Genomic DNA, 16115 nt, shown 5'->3' with positions numbered 1-16115 from the left:
CCCTTGCCTTAGCCTCCAAGTAGCTGGGACTACAGGTGCGCGCCATCACGCCCAGCTAATTTTTTTGTCTTTTAGTAGAGATGGAGTTTCAGCGTATTGGCCAGGATGGTCTCGATCTCCTGACCTCGTGATCCACCCACCTTGACCTCCCAAAGTGCTAGGATTACAGGCATGAGCCGCTGCACCCAGCCTTGTATGCATTCTTTATCCTACCTTTTCTTGATAGAAGTGCAAGGTTAAGGATTCATTCAGGCTTTAGGCTATCTAGTGGAGCTAAATAATTATTATGCATTTGTACATTGAGTGCCCACCATGTACTAGGTGGATCTTTGAGGCAACACAACGAACATGCAGGGTCTCAGTTGTCATAGTCCACTGTCTGGATCCATTAGCATTTTAGGAAATAGTTGCCAAAAAAACATGTTGTAATAGATACAGAAGACATGTTGAGCGTCATAGACTGGGAAGTGATCCAGTTACTTGTCTTTGGAGAAAGTGAGAAATCTATATGACTGTTTCATGAATTCAGTTTACAGCTTTTTGCTTTAAGTTTTTTGTGTGTTTTTTAATTTCTTATTACAGCGCAGCTTATGATGCCATTCTTGAAAGAAATGTTGCAATCAAGAAGCTAAGCCGACCATTTCAGAATCAGACTCATGCCAAGCGGGCCTACAGAGAGCTAGTTCTTATGAAATGTGTTAATCACAAAAATGTAAGTGAACATTTTTGGTTTCCTAAGTGTAGATGAAATCAAGATTTATTCATGAATATGTGAATATCAAAGACTTTAAATATTAGGGACTTTAAATTGTTCTGTATTAAAACATTGTTTAAAAGGGATATATATATATCTACAGGGTGATTTTTTTTCATAACTTTATTAAATTGTATCAAAAAATGACTTCTAGAATTTAGATTATATGATTTCCTGTCATTTAATTTACAAAAGGAGTTTTAAAAAGATAAGTGTTTCAGAAGAATTTTATTCAGCTTGATCTCATCTTCTGCTTTTTGTCTCTGTCAGGCTGACATTTCAGAAAACTGTAGCATTAGCACAGAGATGAAATTGTTCCCATTATACTTTGACACTCTAATCATATTGAATATAAAATTTATATCACTTTTCCCTACCCCACTCCCACCTCTTTAAGTGATGGCAGTATTCACTGGTCACTTTATGATGATAATGGGTTTAGCAGAAAGTTTTTGAAAATATCTAGAGAGTATTAATATGTTTCTAATTGCATTTTCTAATGATTGCGAAGAGGAGGCTTTGTAAAGATACATGTACTCATTTTGAGAATAAACAATTATACTTTTTTAAACTTACATTGAGCATATTCATACTTTTGTGGTTGTTCTAATGGAATGATTTCTTCAGTTGAGGAAATAAACTAGGAGTGAATTGTGTAAGGGACACTTTTAGGCAGTCCTAAACCGAAGGTATCTGACTAAAGACATTTCGTAGTGTTTGTCCAAAAGAGTTCATATAATATAATGAGTGCAGTACTTTCTGACTGCAGATAATACAATTTACCACATTTTGAGAGCTAAATATATGCAAGCCTCTGTGTATTGGAGTTATTGGGTTCATTACCAAGGGAAAAAAATTCGTGCAAGTTCAGGATTAGGCCCCTTATTTCGGGAGCTTACAATGGTGTTTTGAATACAAAACAGACATACAGAAAGTTAAGTATCAAACATCACAAAGCAGTGGACATTTGTCAAATGATGATAGTGGCCCATATATTGAGATCTAAAAAGAGGGACAATTTCTGTGAGCTTTAATGAGCTGGGAAGGCTTTGGGGAGGAGTAGACCTAGGCTGACTCTTAAAGATGGGGTAAAAATTGGATTGTTGAAGGAAAGGAGCCTTCAGAGAGAAAGAATGGCATAAAAAAAAGTCAAGAGACAAAGGTTAGAGGTAGATAATGATAGGGAAGAAGTTGTGGTAGCCATTCTTGTTCCAAGTGGGAACCTGATGTGTTGCTCATCACAGTTTTGCTGGTGGCGTCCTGCCAATGGATAGAGCTGCTTGTGCCCCTTATGGCCTGTGAACACAGTTCCATGGCAATGGTGGTGTTGCCTTAGTTTTTCCTTGGGGAGGAGTTCAGTTACTCCTACCTCTCAAGCCTGGGTGACTGCAAAGAAAGGTGATTCCTTCAACTGCATGGAGTATGACTAAGCATGTCTCACATGATTAGGCTTCTAGCAGGGGTGGCAGAGGTTTATCCAGGCAGTACTCTCAGCACCTAGAAGAGTATGGACAAGAGTAGGTACTCAGAATATATTTGTTCAGTGAGTGAGTGTAAAGCTAAATATGGGAAAACTGGAAATGGTAACTAAATTATTCCACTCCCCAATGGATGGATGTTTTTGTAGTGTTTTGCGTTTTAAACTATTTCATCCTCTGTACAGATTGTCTCTTCATTGGTCTAAGCATCCCTGGTTTTTCTCATTCTTTTCATAGATGGTCTCGAGTTTCTTTTTTAATCTTGGCTGTTTATCTCTGAACATGCTTTGAAAGTGACCTAGCGCACAGTACTGCATAAGCCACCTAGCACACCCTACTGCATGTTTGATCAGATCTTCTGAGAGGAGCTGAGGCATGTCATCTCTTAACCGTAGACATTAAAACCCTGTTTAGAAATTATGTCCCCATCTGATTCCCGTTTTCTTTCTTTGTTACAGGCCTGCCTTGCAGGTCCCGTCTCACCCAGTCTTTATATTTTTTCTTTTGATTATGGAGAATTACGTATAGTACTTCCTGTTTCTCCCTATTACATTTCAAAGGTGAAATGTGGTTACTCTTCCTGGTCTACTAGTGATTGCTTTTTTCTTCCTTGTTCTGCCTTTTCACTTGTGGGCTTCACTTCCCAGTTTTGCTCAGGATGTCTTTGTAATAGCTGAATTAATTGATTAGCAACTTTTGAGCATATTGCAGAAATTATGTGTCTATCACAGTTATCCAGCTGTTTCCAATTCATCATCTTATTCCCATGGATGTTATTATTAGAAACATTTTCTAAAATGCCGTTTTGAACTCTTCATATACTGTGTCTAGTTGCATTTTTCTGATTTATTGCTATTGTTCTTTGTTGTTTTTATTCATGAAAGGAAATAGTATTTCTCAATGAACTTTTTACCTGCTGCTGGTAATTGTTACTTCTTTTGAAGTAGTTATATACCACCACTAATCAATCATTGACTTTTGCTTGGCTGTCCAGTCTATAACTGATATAATTTAATTTGCTTTATTTCCCTTTTTGAAAAATAGGACGACTATCTGTTAGAATCTTTTTTATAACAGCTTTATTGAAATATAATTTCTGTATCATGCAATTCACCCATTTGAAGTATACCATTCAATGGTTTTTAGTGTATTGAGTGATATGTAGGACCATCACTGCAGTCAGTTCTAGAATAGTTTTATCACCTCAGAAAGAAATCTTTTATCCTTTAGCTGTCATTCCCCTACCTCCCATCCTTCTCAGTTCTAAACAACCACTAATCTTCTTTCTGTCTCTGTATGCCTTTAATCTTTAATACCTCTGTTCCACTCTAGGGCTTTTCAGATATTAATGAGACTAGATTTACTATTTGTCGAAGTCTCCTATTGTGCATTGCATGTGGTTGGTAGTCTTGAACTTATTTAGAGCAGGCAGATGCTTCCTTATTACCATTTCCCTATCTTAAATTTGTTTGACCCTTTCTGGTGTATTATTTTTACGAATGTATTCACTGAACAAATATTTAAAAACCTTATGTAAAGCTGAATGCTTAGAAGAAAAACATCAGTTTTTCTTATGAAGTTATGCCCTTATAATGTTATTGCCCTTATAAAATTTATGCCTGAAAAACAAATTCCCATCCCTAAGTATCATTGTCAGCAAACATTTTTATATGTGTGTCATGTAACTTGCCATATACAGGGCAATAAAAGTGATTAAGACACAGTTCTTTCTAATAAGAATTCTCTGTGGTAGGGATGTAGCTGATGTGAAAATGAGACTAGACTACAGTGTGCTGAATACCATAACAACATTAGAAGATAACTGGGGACAAAGTAGAATAGTCAACTCTTTCAAGAACTAGGGGTTGTCAAAATCTACAAAAGAGGTTCACCTGGAAGATAATTAAGTTCAGTAGATAAGTGACAAGCATAGGGAATAGTATGTTTAAAAGCATCAAAACATTTTTAAAATGACGTTCTTGAAACTAGCATAGCCAAAGTATGACGTTTAATATAGGACTTAGCAGGAGATGAAGTGAGTTGATGGCATATCATGGAGGCTTTTGGAATACACTGCAAGGGAGTTTTAGAATTTATTTGTTGGCTTTAAATTTATGAGGAGGTTAGTAATATGATCAGGTCTTTCTTTTACCATGTTATAGGCAGTAAATGGTAGCTGAATTTGTAGAAAACCATTGTTAGTGACCTTAATCAGCTCAGGCCACTGTGACAAAATACTGTACACTGGGTGTCTTAAACAACGGAGATTTATTTCTCACAATTCTGTAGGCTGGGAAGTTCAAGATCAAGTTGCTGGCCAATTTGATTCTTGATCAGGGCCTGCTTCCTGACTTGGAGGTGGCCAACTTTTCACCTTGTCCTCACTTGCCTTTCTTCAGTGTGTGCTCAAGGAGAGGGAGAGAAAAATTGCTCTTTCTCTTCCCTTGTTTTAGGCCACTAATTCCATTATGAGGGCCCCACTCTCATGACCTAATCTAACCCTTAGTACCTTCCAAAGGCCCCATTTCCAAATACTATCACATTGGAGGCTAGACATATGAATTGTGTGGAGTGTGTGGGGGGCGGCAATCAATCTCTAACACTAGTGTTAGAAGGAATTATAGCATGAACAGTCTAGATGTTAAAGTCTTCAACCTGTTTATAGCACAGGGAATGGAAAAAAGAGATTGAAGGTCAGATTGACAGTAGAATGGACAGCATTCTATGAGTATTTATTATGGTGCGTATACTGAAAAAGGAGTCAAAAATCACCCTAAGCCTTCTTTTGTAAAAGAGAGGGCACACTGGAAAAGTAAGGGGTTTGGGTAGGAATGAAAATGAATTCAGTGTTATCTTATTTGTGAGATGTCCATGCAAAAAGTGAAAAGAAATAGATTAAACATAGTAGTGGGAAAGAAGGGATATGCTTATGGATGATCTAGTGAAATAGACTGGGAATGAAGAAAACTGGGCAAGTGCAGTATTATGAAGAACCAAAGGAGGAAAGGGCTGAGATTATATAGAGATACTGAATTGGAAAAGAGCTGGTAGAAGGGATTTAAGACTTGCTGTTAAATTATGTAGAGGTTTGAAATTATGTAGAGGTTTGTATAATGTAAGTGCTTGATAATTGACGGTTCATAAATGGAATTACAGATAAATGGGTTACAGATCCTCTGTGCCTCCACCTATCCATCCCCTACTCCAACTCCTGCCCATAAAGTTGCAATATATAAAATAAAAGCAATTACTTGAGCTTAGAATGTAAAGAAAGATTTTAAACTGATGGTAGTTTTTTTAACCCACGAATTTGTAGTTCTCCAATTAAAATATTAGAAAGTAGTTTCTAATTTTTCTCTCAACTTTTATTATAGATAATTGGCCTTTTGAATGTTTTCACACCACAGAAATCCCTAGAAGAATTTCAAGATGTGTAAGTGTAATAATTAAAATTTTGTTAATACATTTTTCTTAGATTGCTGCTAGACACTTTAGCTGTTGTTCTCTTTTTTTCACTCATAAAGTTACATAGTCATGGAGCTCATGGATGCAAATCTTTGCCAAGTGATTCAGATGGAACTAGATCATGAAAGAATGTCCTACCTTCTCTATCAGATGCTGTGTGGAATCAAGCACCTTCACTCTGCTGGAATTATTCATCGGGTTAGTAGAAAAAACTATCATCGTACTCTTTGTTTTCTAACTGAGGTGAAATTCATGTAACAAAATTAACCATTCTAAAGTGTCATTTTTAGTACATTGACAGTGCTGTACAACTACCATCCATATTAAATTCTAAAATATTTTCATTACCACCCAAAAAATCCCCATGTTTCTTAAGCAAAAAATCCCCATGTTTCTTACTTTGCCCTGGCATGATACCAGTCTGCTTTCTGTGCCTATAGATTTGCATTTATGTTTCCATTTATATGAAATATCATGTGATGTTTTCAAGATTTCTTCATGTTGTACTATGTGTCAATAGTTCATTCCTTTTTATGACTGAATAATATTCTATATACCATATTTGGTTTATCCATTCATCCGTTGATGGACATTTGGGTTATTTCTACTTTTCAGCTATTATCGATAGTGCTATGAAAATTCTCTCACAAATATTTGTTTGAATATCTGTTTTCAGTCCTTTGGGATATACCTGTGACTGGAAGTACTGGGTCATATGGTAATTCTGTAGTTAACTTTCTGAGGAACCATCAAACTGCACAGTAACCGCACTATTTTACATTCCCACTAGCAGTGTATGCGGGTTCCAGTTTCCTCACATCCTTGTCAGTACTTGTTATCTGACTTTTTTAATTCTAGCCATCCTAATGGGTATGAAGTGGTGTTTCTTCTGATTTTACTTTGCATCTCCCTAGCGAATAATAATGTTGAGCATTTTTCATGTGCTTGTGACCATTTGTGTATCTTCTTTGGAGAAATGTGTATTCAAGCCCTTTGCTCATTTTTAAATTGTGTTGTTTGTCTTTTTGTTGTTGTTGTAGCATTTCTTTATGTATTTCATATATGAAATCTTTATCAGGTATATAATTTGTAAATATTTTCTCCCATTCTGTAGGGTGTCTGTTCACTTTGCTGATGATTTCCTTTAATGCACAAAAGCTACAGTTTTGATGAAATACAATTGTTTCTTTCATCACTTGTGCTTTTGATATCATGTATAAGAATCCATTGTCAAAACCGTGGCCATGAAGATTTAGTCTAATGTTCTCTTCTAGGAGTTTTATAGTTTAAGCTCTCACATGTAGGTCTTTGATCTATTTTTAGTTAATTTTTTGTCTGGTGTGAGGTAAGGTTCCAACTTCATTCTTTTGTATGTAGCAATTTAGTTGTGCCAGCACTATTTGTTAGAGACTATTCTTTCGCCATTGAATGGTCTTGGCACCCCTGTCAAAAAACAGATGATCATAGATACATGGTTTCATTTCTGGACTCTCAGTTCTGTTTCACATATTTCCTATGTGCCTGACCATATATTATACTAGTACCACACTATTTTGATCACTTTTAGCTTTGTAGTAACTTGAAATGGAGAAGTATGAATTCTCCAGCTTTATTCTTTTTCAATTTTGTTTTGGCTTTTCAGAGCCCTTTGTGATGCCATATGAATTTGAGTATTGTTCTATTTCTGCAGAAAGGGCAATTAGAACTCTAATTAGGATTTCATTGCATCTGTAGATTGCTTAGGTAGTTTTGCCGTCATCAGGATATTTAGTCTTCCAATTCACTAACATAGGATGTCTTACCATTTCCTTCCTTCCTTTCTTTTTTCTTTTCTTTCTTTTCTCTCCTTCCCTCCCTCCCCCCGCTTCCCCTTCCTTCCTTTCTCCACCCTCTCCTCTCTTCCCCTCCCCTCCCCTCCCATTTGTCTTGTCTTGTCTTCTTGATTCTCGGCTCACTGCAACCTCTACCTCCCAGGTTCAAGCAATTCTCCTGCTGCAGCCTCTCAAGTAATTGGGATTACAGGGGCCCACCTCCACACCTGGCTAATGTTTTGTATTTTTAGTAGAGACAGTTTCACCGTGTTGGTCAGGCTGGTCTCGAACTCCTGACCTCAAGGGATCTACCCACCTTGACCTCCCAAAGTGCTGGGATTACAGGTGTGAGCCACTCCACCCGGCCTCTTTTAGCACTTCAGATGTATCATCCGTTGCTGTTTGTTTTAGATGGTTTCCAATGATAAATCAGCTGTTAAGCTCGTTGAGGATCTTTTATAAGTGACAAATGCACCTCTCTTGCTGCTCTCAGGATGCTTTTTGTCTTTGACTTTTAACAGTTTGATTGTAATGTGTCTTAGTGCAGATCTCTTTATGTTCATCCATCTTAGAATTCATTCAGTAGCTTGGATATGTAGATTCATGTCTTTTGATCAGGATGGAAGGAAGCTAAAAAGAAAAAATAGATTCATATCTTTCATCAAATTTAGCAAATTTTCAGTCATTATTTTTTCAAATATTTTCTCTGCTCCTTTTTCTCTTTCTTCTCCTTTTGGAACACCCATCATGCAAAGTTGGTATGCTTGATGGTATGCCATATCTTGTTTTCTCCTCCACTTTAATGTTTTGTTCCAGGCAGCATCGGGCTATTTACTTGCCTTAACGATGTTTTCAAGGATTGCCTCTGTCTAGCCTAGGACTAGGGTCCCACACTGAAAATGTGGCTGCTTTCTTCAAAATCCTTGCCTAGTTAGTGAGGCAGGTAGAGCCAAAGACTAGTTAAAATGCTGGAAATATTTCCCGATGTTTTTCCCCCACCGTTTTATTGTAGTAAATACATATAAAATGTGCCATTTTAACCATTAGATGCACAGTTCTGTGACATTAAATACATTCATAATGTGCAATCATCACCACCATCCATCTCCAGAATTCTTTTCATCTTGTGAAGCTGAAACTCTACACCCACTAGACAACAATTCCCTGTTCCCCTCTCCCTGCGACCCCCAACAGCCATCATTCTATTTTCTGTCTGTATGATTTTGGCTACTATAAATACCTCATATAAGCAGAATCATGCAGTATTTGCCTCCTTGCAGCTGGCTTATTTCACTTAGCATAATGTGCTCAAGATTTATCCATGTTGCAGCATATGTGAGAATTTTATTTGTTTTTAAGGCTGAATAATATTCCATTTATGTATATACCATACTTGCTTATCCATTCATCAGTGGCACTTGGGTTGGTTCTGCATTTAGCTGTTGTGAATAATGCTGCTATGAACAGAGTTGTCCAAATATCTCTTTGAGACCGTGCTTTCAGTTCATTTGAGCTATAGGCAGAAGTGGAATTGCTGGATCACATGGGTATTCTTTTTAACATTTTGAGAAACTGCCACACTGTTTTCCATGGCAGCTCTACCATTTTACATTCCCACGAGTAGTACAGAAGGGTTTCAGTTATTCCTCATTCTTACCAACACTTTATTTTTTTCATAGTAACAGTCCTAATGGGTGTGAGGTGGTCTCCTGTTTTTAAGTTGCCTTTTTCTTGGTTCTGAGTTCACTTGATTGCCATAAACCTTTGAATAATTTCCAGAATTCTGAAAAAATGTATTCTGACACTTTGATGTTTTATAGTGCTTCTGTGGAGCTGTTTTGGCTGACATCACTGCCTCTCATCAAATTCTTAGGATCACTGTATTTCACTGATTTATATGGAGCAGTGTAAAGTTTGTTTTTGCTCTGAAGTGAAGCAGTATACAAAATAAGCTACTATTATTACCAGTCATTCCAAATTGGAAATAGAATATTACCAAGTTACCAAGATTGAGTATTTGCCAGAATTGTTTTTTATATATATATATTCAGAAATATTTCGTATTTTTGTTTTCTGGGATTTTTAACTGCTTTTCTTGTGATATAATTTACATGCCATACAATTTATTCATTTAATGTGTACAACTCAGTGTTTATTATATTTGAAGATTGTGTGCTCATTACTTAACTTTAGAAAATTCCATTGCCCTAAAAGAAACTCCAAATCCACTCGTCTTTATTTCCTATTCTTCTGTGTTCCTTTCACCTCTAGCCCTAAGCAAACAATAATCTACTTTCTGTCTTTGTATATTTGTCTATTCTGGACATTTCATATACATAGAATTATATGTGATATTTTATGCTTGGCTTATTTTACCTAGCATAATCTTTTCAAGATTCATTCATGTATTTATTGTGTGTCAGTTCTTCATGTTATTTTATTGACAGATATTTCACTGAATAGATTGTTTATCCATTTATCACTTGATTATAATTTGGGTTGTTACCACTGACTATTATGGGTAATGCTGACGTGAACATTTATGTAAAATTTTTTTGTGTTGGTATGTTTTATATTTTAGTTTAATCTAGCTTATTCTTTGAAAAGTATTGAGAGAGGAATTTTTTTTTTTTTTCCTAAGAGACAGAATCTTACTCTGTCACTCAGGCTAGAATGCAGTGGTATAATCATAGCTCACTGCAGCCTTGAACTCCTGGGTTCAGTAGGTTGAAAGGAATTTTTTTTTTTATTTTTTTTTTTGAGACAGGGTCTCTCTCTGTCACCCAGGCATGAATGCAGTAGCATGAACATAGCCCACTGCAGCCTTTACCTCCTGGGCTCAGTGATCATCTCACTTCAGCCTCCCAAGTAGCTAAGACTACAGGCATGTACCACCATGCCTGGCAAATTTTTATTTTTTATGTTTTTGTAGAGATGGGGTCTTGCCATGTTGCCTAGGCTGGTCTTGTATTCCTGGCTTCAAGCAACCCACCTGCCTCGACCTCCCAAAGTGCTGGGATCACAGGCATGAGCCATCATGCCCAGCCTGGAATTTTAAAAAATTATTTAATTCAGTGGAATTACATCTTCCTTCTGAGTCATCTGCGTCATTACATCTTCCTTCTGAGTCATCTGTGTCAAATAACCTCACTCATGTAATAAAATAAATACAGAGATAGTTTTCATAGTATAAGACAGTTGCGTCTTTGAGCTGTTGAGGCTTTTAAGTGAACAATCCTGTTACAGGCTTATCCTTAATTATCATTCTAAGTGAATTCCTTGTATATTACGTATACAGCTGCTCTAATCATTTGTCTAGTGCAGTATTTAAATAACATAATAAAAATCTCTTTAAATGGAAGAGTATTTTATCTTCCTGAGCCCCTACTCATACACTATGTGAAGTAGAGCAGACGAGTGAAACTTCTAGGTTTGGTTTGTTTGTTTCCTGAGTCCTTAGACCGGAGCAGTAATCCAACATTGTGGAAGTTCATTTGATTTTAGTAAGGCACACCCCTCCAAATAGAAGGGTTCCAGATTAACAAGGATGGCAGGTGGCTGGACCAGAAAAACAGACTAAATGGTAGAAGATATAAAACAATGGAAACAACAAGAACCATAAAAAAACAAACACAAAATTACAAAAGAACAATATTTATGGTAGTATGTTAATGGGATTAGTTCCTTAGTTTAAAAAGTCAGATTTTGGCAGCACGCAAAGGCTCAACAACAACTGCATGTTTCCATAACACAGACATTTGTAGCTAACTTCAAAAGGCTGAAGGCAGAGAGGTTGGTAGACATATACCAGGAAAATGCAAACATCAAAACAAGGGTAACTCTATTTAATGAGATAAAGTTGAATATGGTAGGTTCAGAGAGGAAGCGTTCCTCTCTGGGAATAGTCTCACATTTTAAAGGTGAAAGATACTATCCAATTAGGATATACAATTATACATGAAGTAGAGTTGCTATACAAAAAGCTTAAAAGTGTAGAAAATAAAAGAATGGCACAAGCACAGCAGTATTGGGATAGTCTAACTCCCTTAGTATCAGTACATAAAGTGGTGAAAATAAAGTGCATCTGTAGAAAATTTCTTAATGTGATAAAGTGGAGCTAATGAGACCTACTGTGGTCTGTTACCTATTGTGAAGAATCTCCCTTTATCTTAGCTTGGGCTCTTTGGGAAATCTAGAGTGGAGATACGCATTGAAGTTTTTTTGCAGCTGGTCTTGAGGCCACGATTGGTACTCATCTCTGCTCTACTACTTATTCTAGATTCACCTCCACCCTTGGCTAGTACTTCTGCTAGTCTGAGGTTACTTACTTGGTAAAATAACCTGGCCTTTCATCCCTTGGGTAGAGGTTCAGGGCAAGTCAGGATTACTACTCTGAGACCCAAGCTGATGAGGTCCCACCATCTAGATAGTTGCGGGTCACTTTGTTGGAAAGAGAAAGCCAAGTGATGTGCATGGCTCTTCTTTGCTTGGAAGTGACACACGTCACTTCTGCTTAGAGTACGTTGACAGAGCTAGCCGTAGGACTTGCCTAATTTGTAAGGAAACCGGGAAATGTAGGGAGAGCAGACTTCAGAATAGTGGTGAGCCCCAGCCTCTGCCACAGTCTGTCCTTCTGGCTGGCAAACATTCCTTTGCTCCCTTTATTCCACGCCCTCCTCAAGGGAAATAACCCAAAGTTCTATTCTTATCAAATCCAGACATTGCTCGTCTTGGTCCAGAAACATAGTAACTGGAATGACCAAATTATATGGCCACCCCTATAACCACTGCTCCCCTGCTAAATACTGTAGATAGAGTGGTCAGACAGGGCCAGTGTTATCACAGTGAGCAATCCCATTTAGAAAACTGAAAAAAGCAGTCATTGGTTAGTTGTAATTAAATTCTTCTGTACAGACATTGTGAATGTCCCTTGCCCTGGGTGAGGGGAATATTCCTCCTCAGCCCTGACTGTTCTCTGTGGTTCTCAAGTACCTGGCTCTACCCTGTGGAAGAGTCATCTTTTTTGCTATCCTCATGAATATATCTAAAGTGAGTATTGAAGAATGTATTTCCCTTGAGGGCTGCTCACGTTTCTCAGCCTGCTTCTTATCTATAAAAGATTGGGGCCCAAGGGTCATTTTAAGGCCACCCTTCTAGCCTTGCCACTATTGACATTTTGGACCAAACAGTTCTTTCTTTTGATGGTGGAATGTTTAGTAGCATTCCTGGGCTCTACCCACTAGATGCCAGTAGCACTACCCAGTTGTGACAATCAAAAATGTTTCTGACATTGCCAAATATTATTTTGGGGGAAAATTACTGTGAGTTGAAAACTCCTGTTTGAAATATAGAAGGATCATAGACCTTTGGCGTTAGGTCTGACAGTTAGCTAACTCTTTCAGAAATTTAAGAGATTTCTTATCTTTCTGATTGTAGTTCTTTTCAAAGCATCTTTTTTAACTCATGGGTCCTGTATTCTTGGACTTAATTGAGGCTGTCTTCAGTCTTCCTGTAAGCGTTCAAGCTTCTGTTGGCAGACTGAGGCAATTTTATCAATTGAAGGATTTTACAGGACTTTTTCCCTGAAAGGGTTTCAGAATTATTATGTGAAAATGATGCATAGAAACCAATCCAAGATATCAGTGGCTTAAAGCAATATTTATTGTTTACTTGGGTCTGCAGAGTTGGCTGTGTGACACTGCTCCAAACCATGGGTCAAGTTCAGGCTTGTCCCATATTCAGGTTTCGGCATCTAGACTGAAGCATCCACCAGAGACATCCTTTTCTCATGGTGAAAGGTAGAAGAGCAAGAGCTATGCTGAATCAAACACATTCCCCCATATTTCATTGCCCAAATTAAGGCAAGTGACTGAACCTGTCAGCAGGGTGAGGACACAGTCTGGGGTGGGCAGGAATATTTGCAGAACAATCTACCATACCTTCTTTCAGGGGTCTGGTAGCATTTAGCTTTTTCAAAAGGGCAAGACCCTGAAATTCTAGGCTCTGTTCCCTTTTATTTCTGCTTTAAAATATGGCTACTACTTTTAAATGCAGCCAGTAGCTACCAACACAAACTACTGAAGTTTTGCTGTCCAGTCTCTTCTAGAGCAGGGTTCAACAAACTTTTTCTGTGAAAGCCTTGTAGTAAATATTTTAGGCTTTGTGGATAATAGTCTGTGTCACAGCTACAAGACTCTGCCATCGTGATACAAAAGCAGCATAGGTGATATGTACTTGAATGAGCATGACTGTGCTTCAGCATCAACACTTTCTTTACAAAGCATACAGGCCTTAATTTGCCAGCCCCTGTGCTAGAGCTTTCAGGTTCATTGTACAAGTGGCTGGGTGCAGGTGACAGCTTCATGAAGTGTTTTACTACTACATAACCTAGATCACCTTTCCAACCTTTGATGTGAGTTTCCCTGCTGCTCAATTGCTAAGCTGGGATCTTATGTTTTTATAATAGTTAACACCCCACTTCTGACACCAGTTTCAGTGTTAGAATAGACTCAGCTGTACCGAAGTAACAGATAAACCCTTAATTCTCAGTGACTTAGCACGACTCAGGCTTATTTCCTTTGCTGAATGTGTGGTGTTTGTGGACTGTACATTTACATAAATGATCAGCAACCCAGGCTGCTAGAGAATCCCCTGGAACGTTCCTAATCACCAAAGCAGGTCAGGAGACCACAGGAAGTTGTGCACTGGCCCTTCTCTTCTTCCACTCACATCCCATGAATTAGAGCTACCCATGTGCCCTTGCCTAACTGAGGAAGCTAGAAAAATTGGGGGAAGAAGACAGAATGTTGGGTTAGTTCCACTGCCTACATAAATTCTAAGTTACTATTCTTAGATATAGTTAGCATAATTAACAACTGTAAGGTACATAATGATATGTATGGATGAATTTCAGTTAATAGTCTTTAAGGCTTTTTTTGACAATTTTTGTGCTTAACAAAAATACCTGTTTTTAAAAATTGTTACTTTGCTTTTAATTTTTTCACAATAAAGTACTTAAAATTGGAATGTTATTTCTAAATTGGAATCTGCTAGTATAAAGAGCCAGTAGCCTTCAACCATCACACTAAACATTAAAGTAGTATCAAATAAATATTTAATATTTATTACAAAGCTTGTAATATTTGTTCTTGAACATGCAGTGTTTCTTTGCTGAGGTACTGTATTTTAGAAGTATTAGCAACATTATACTTACAGAATACCAATAATGAAAAAGTTTTTCTTCTGTTTCATTAAGACTTTTGAATTGTTGGTATATTTAATTTAATAAAACCACTAGATTACATATCTTCTAAACCCATCCATGATTGCCTGTCGAAATACGTTAAAGACAACATGCTTTTCTGTATGTTAACATTACAAAAGTAATAGTTGTCTTTCAAGCAGGCTGTTTTCCTTTTTTGTATTAATCAGTGATATTTAATATGTATACTGCATGTCAGTACAGGTAATACAGTGCATTTGTGTTGTGGATTTATGCTTTCTTACTTGTTTGGTCCTTTGGCTTGTAATAGTATTCATCAAGGCTAACAGGCATAGTATATTGAACATGAAGCCATGAGTGTTTATGCTGCTACCTGACTTTTGATGGGCACAGCACAGAATATGTTAAAGTAGGGGCCAGGTGAAAAATTCTGAATTATTCAGTAGTATCTGTAGCAAGTAATTTTATAGATTAGTGGCACCAAGACAATGGTGTCCTACTTCTACAAACAGACAAAAATTTTATAGCAAATTTGTGGGACTCCAGGTGGGAAATCAGGGATGGAAAAATGGATAATGACTATTCTGGTCCTTTGGAACTGGGTATCTGCCAATCTAAAAGATCAAATAACATTTGCTATTGAATGACAGGATGGCTCATTGTTGACTTATAACATCTGTATAAAACTTATTGTGACTTTAAAATGAGATTTTAAAAATATTGGTAATGTGTTATGCAAATGAATATAAGTGCTAACTTATCACTCTTTTACTATAGTAGTTTTTTATGTGAGCTTTCCAATGTCTTTTCAAATCCCTTTTACTCTATTTAACCGAAAATGTCTAGCTAATCATAATTTCTAGCAATTAAAACATTACTAACTTCTCCAATAACTGTATGTATTCATAAATTTTAAATCCCACAGGTTTGCCTTGTAATGATGAATCAGTGCAGTAATATTACAGTGAGAAAAATGAACAGTTAACATGAATGTTTTGCAAGGGATAGTATAACTTTATTGTGACTGTAGGATTTTCATATATATCATGGCAGTCATTTTTTAATTTTTATTTTCTGAAGGACTTAAAGCCCAGTAATATAGTAGTAAAATCTGACTGCACTTTGAAGATTCTTGACTTCGGTCTGGCCAGGACTGCAGGAACAAGTTTTATGATGACGCCTTACGTAGTGACTCGCTACTACAGAGCACCCGAGGTCATCCTTGGCATGGGCTACAAGGAAAACGGTCAGCACACACATTTATTTGAAATATTTTTCTGATTTAGCTTTTTTCTTTATTCATTAGAATTTTTATGTAAATACTTAAGCTGAAGAACATTGAATTAAGTATGTACCATTGTTTGAAATGTGTATCAAAAGTTTGC

At 37.0% G+C, this 16115-nt stretch overlaps 1 protein-coding gene across 15 annotated transcripts in view; it reads left to right on the top strand.

The window, feature by feature from the left end:
• The window catches only part of MAPK8 (mitogen-activated protein kinase 8), a 132180-nt gene that overhangs the window by 100224 nt on the left and 15841 nt on the right, over nucleotides 1–16115 (top strand). For all 15 annotated transcript variants that reach the window (XM_050805134.1, XM_050805142.1, XM_050805135.1 and 12 more), the window contains 4 exons: nucleotides 583–712; nucleotides 5607–5665; nucleotides 5757–5895; nucleotides 15811–15976. In XM_050805134.1, coding sequence (XP_050661091.1) covers nucleotides 583–712; nucleotides 5607–5665; nucleotides 5757–5895; nucleotides 15811–15976 — 494 coding nt within the window. The remainder of the gene's footprint in view (nucleotides 1–582; nucleotides 713–5606; nucleotides 5666–5756; nucleotides 5896–15810; nucleotides 15977–16115) is intronic.

This window comes from Macaca thibetana, chromosome 9 (assembly GCF_024542745.1).
Source record: "Macaca thibetana thibetana isolate TM-01 chromosome 9, ASM2454274v1, whole genome shotgun sequence".
Classification (NCBI taxonomy): Eukaryota; Metazoa; Chordata; class Mammalia; order Primates; family Cercopithecidae; genus Macaca; species Macaca thibetana.
This window is presented reverse-complemented; position numbering and strand designations above follow the sequence as displayed.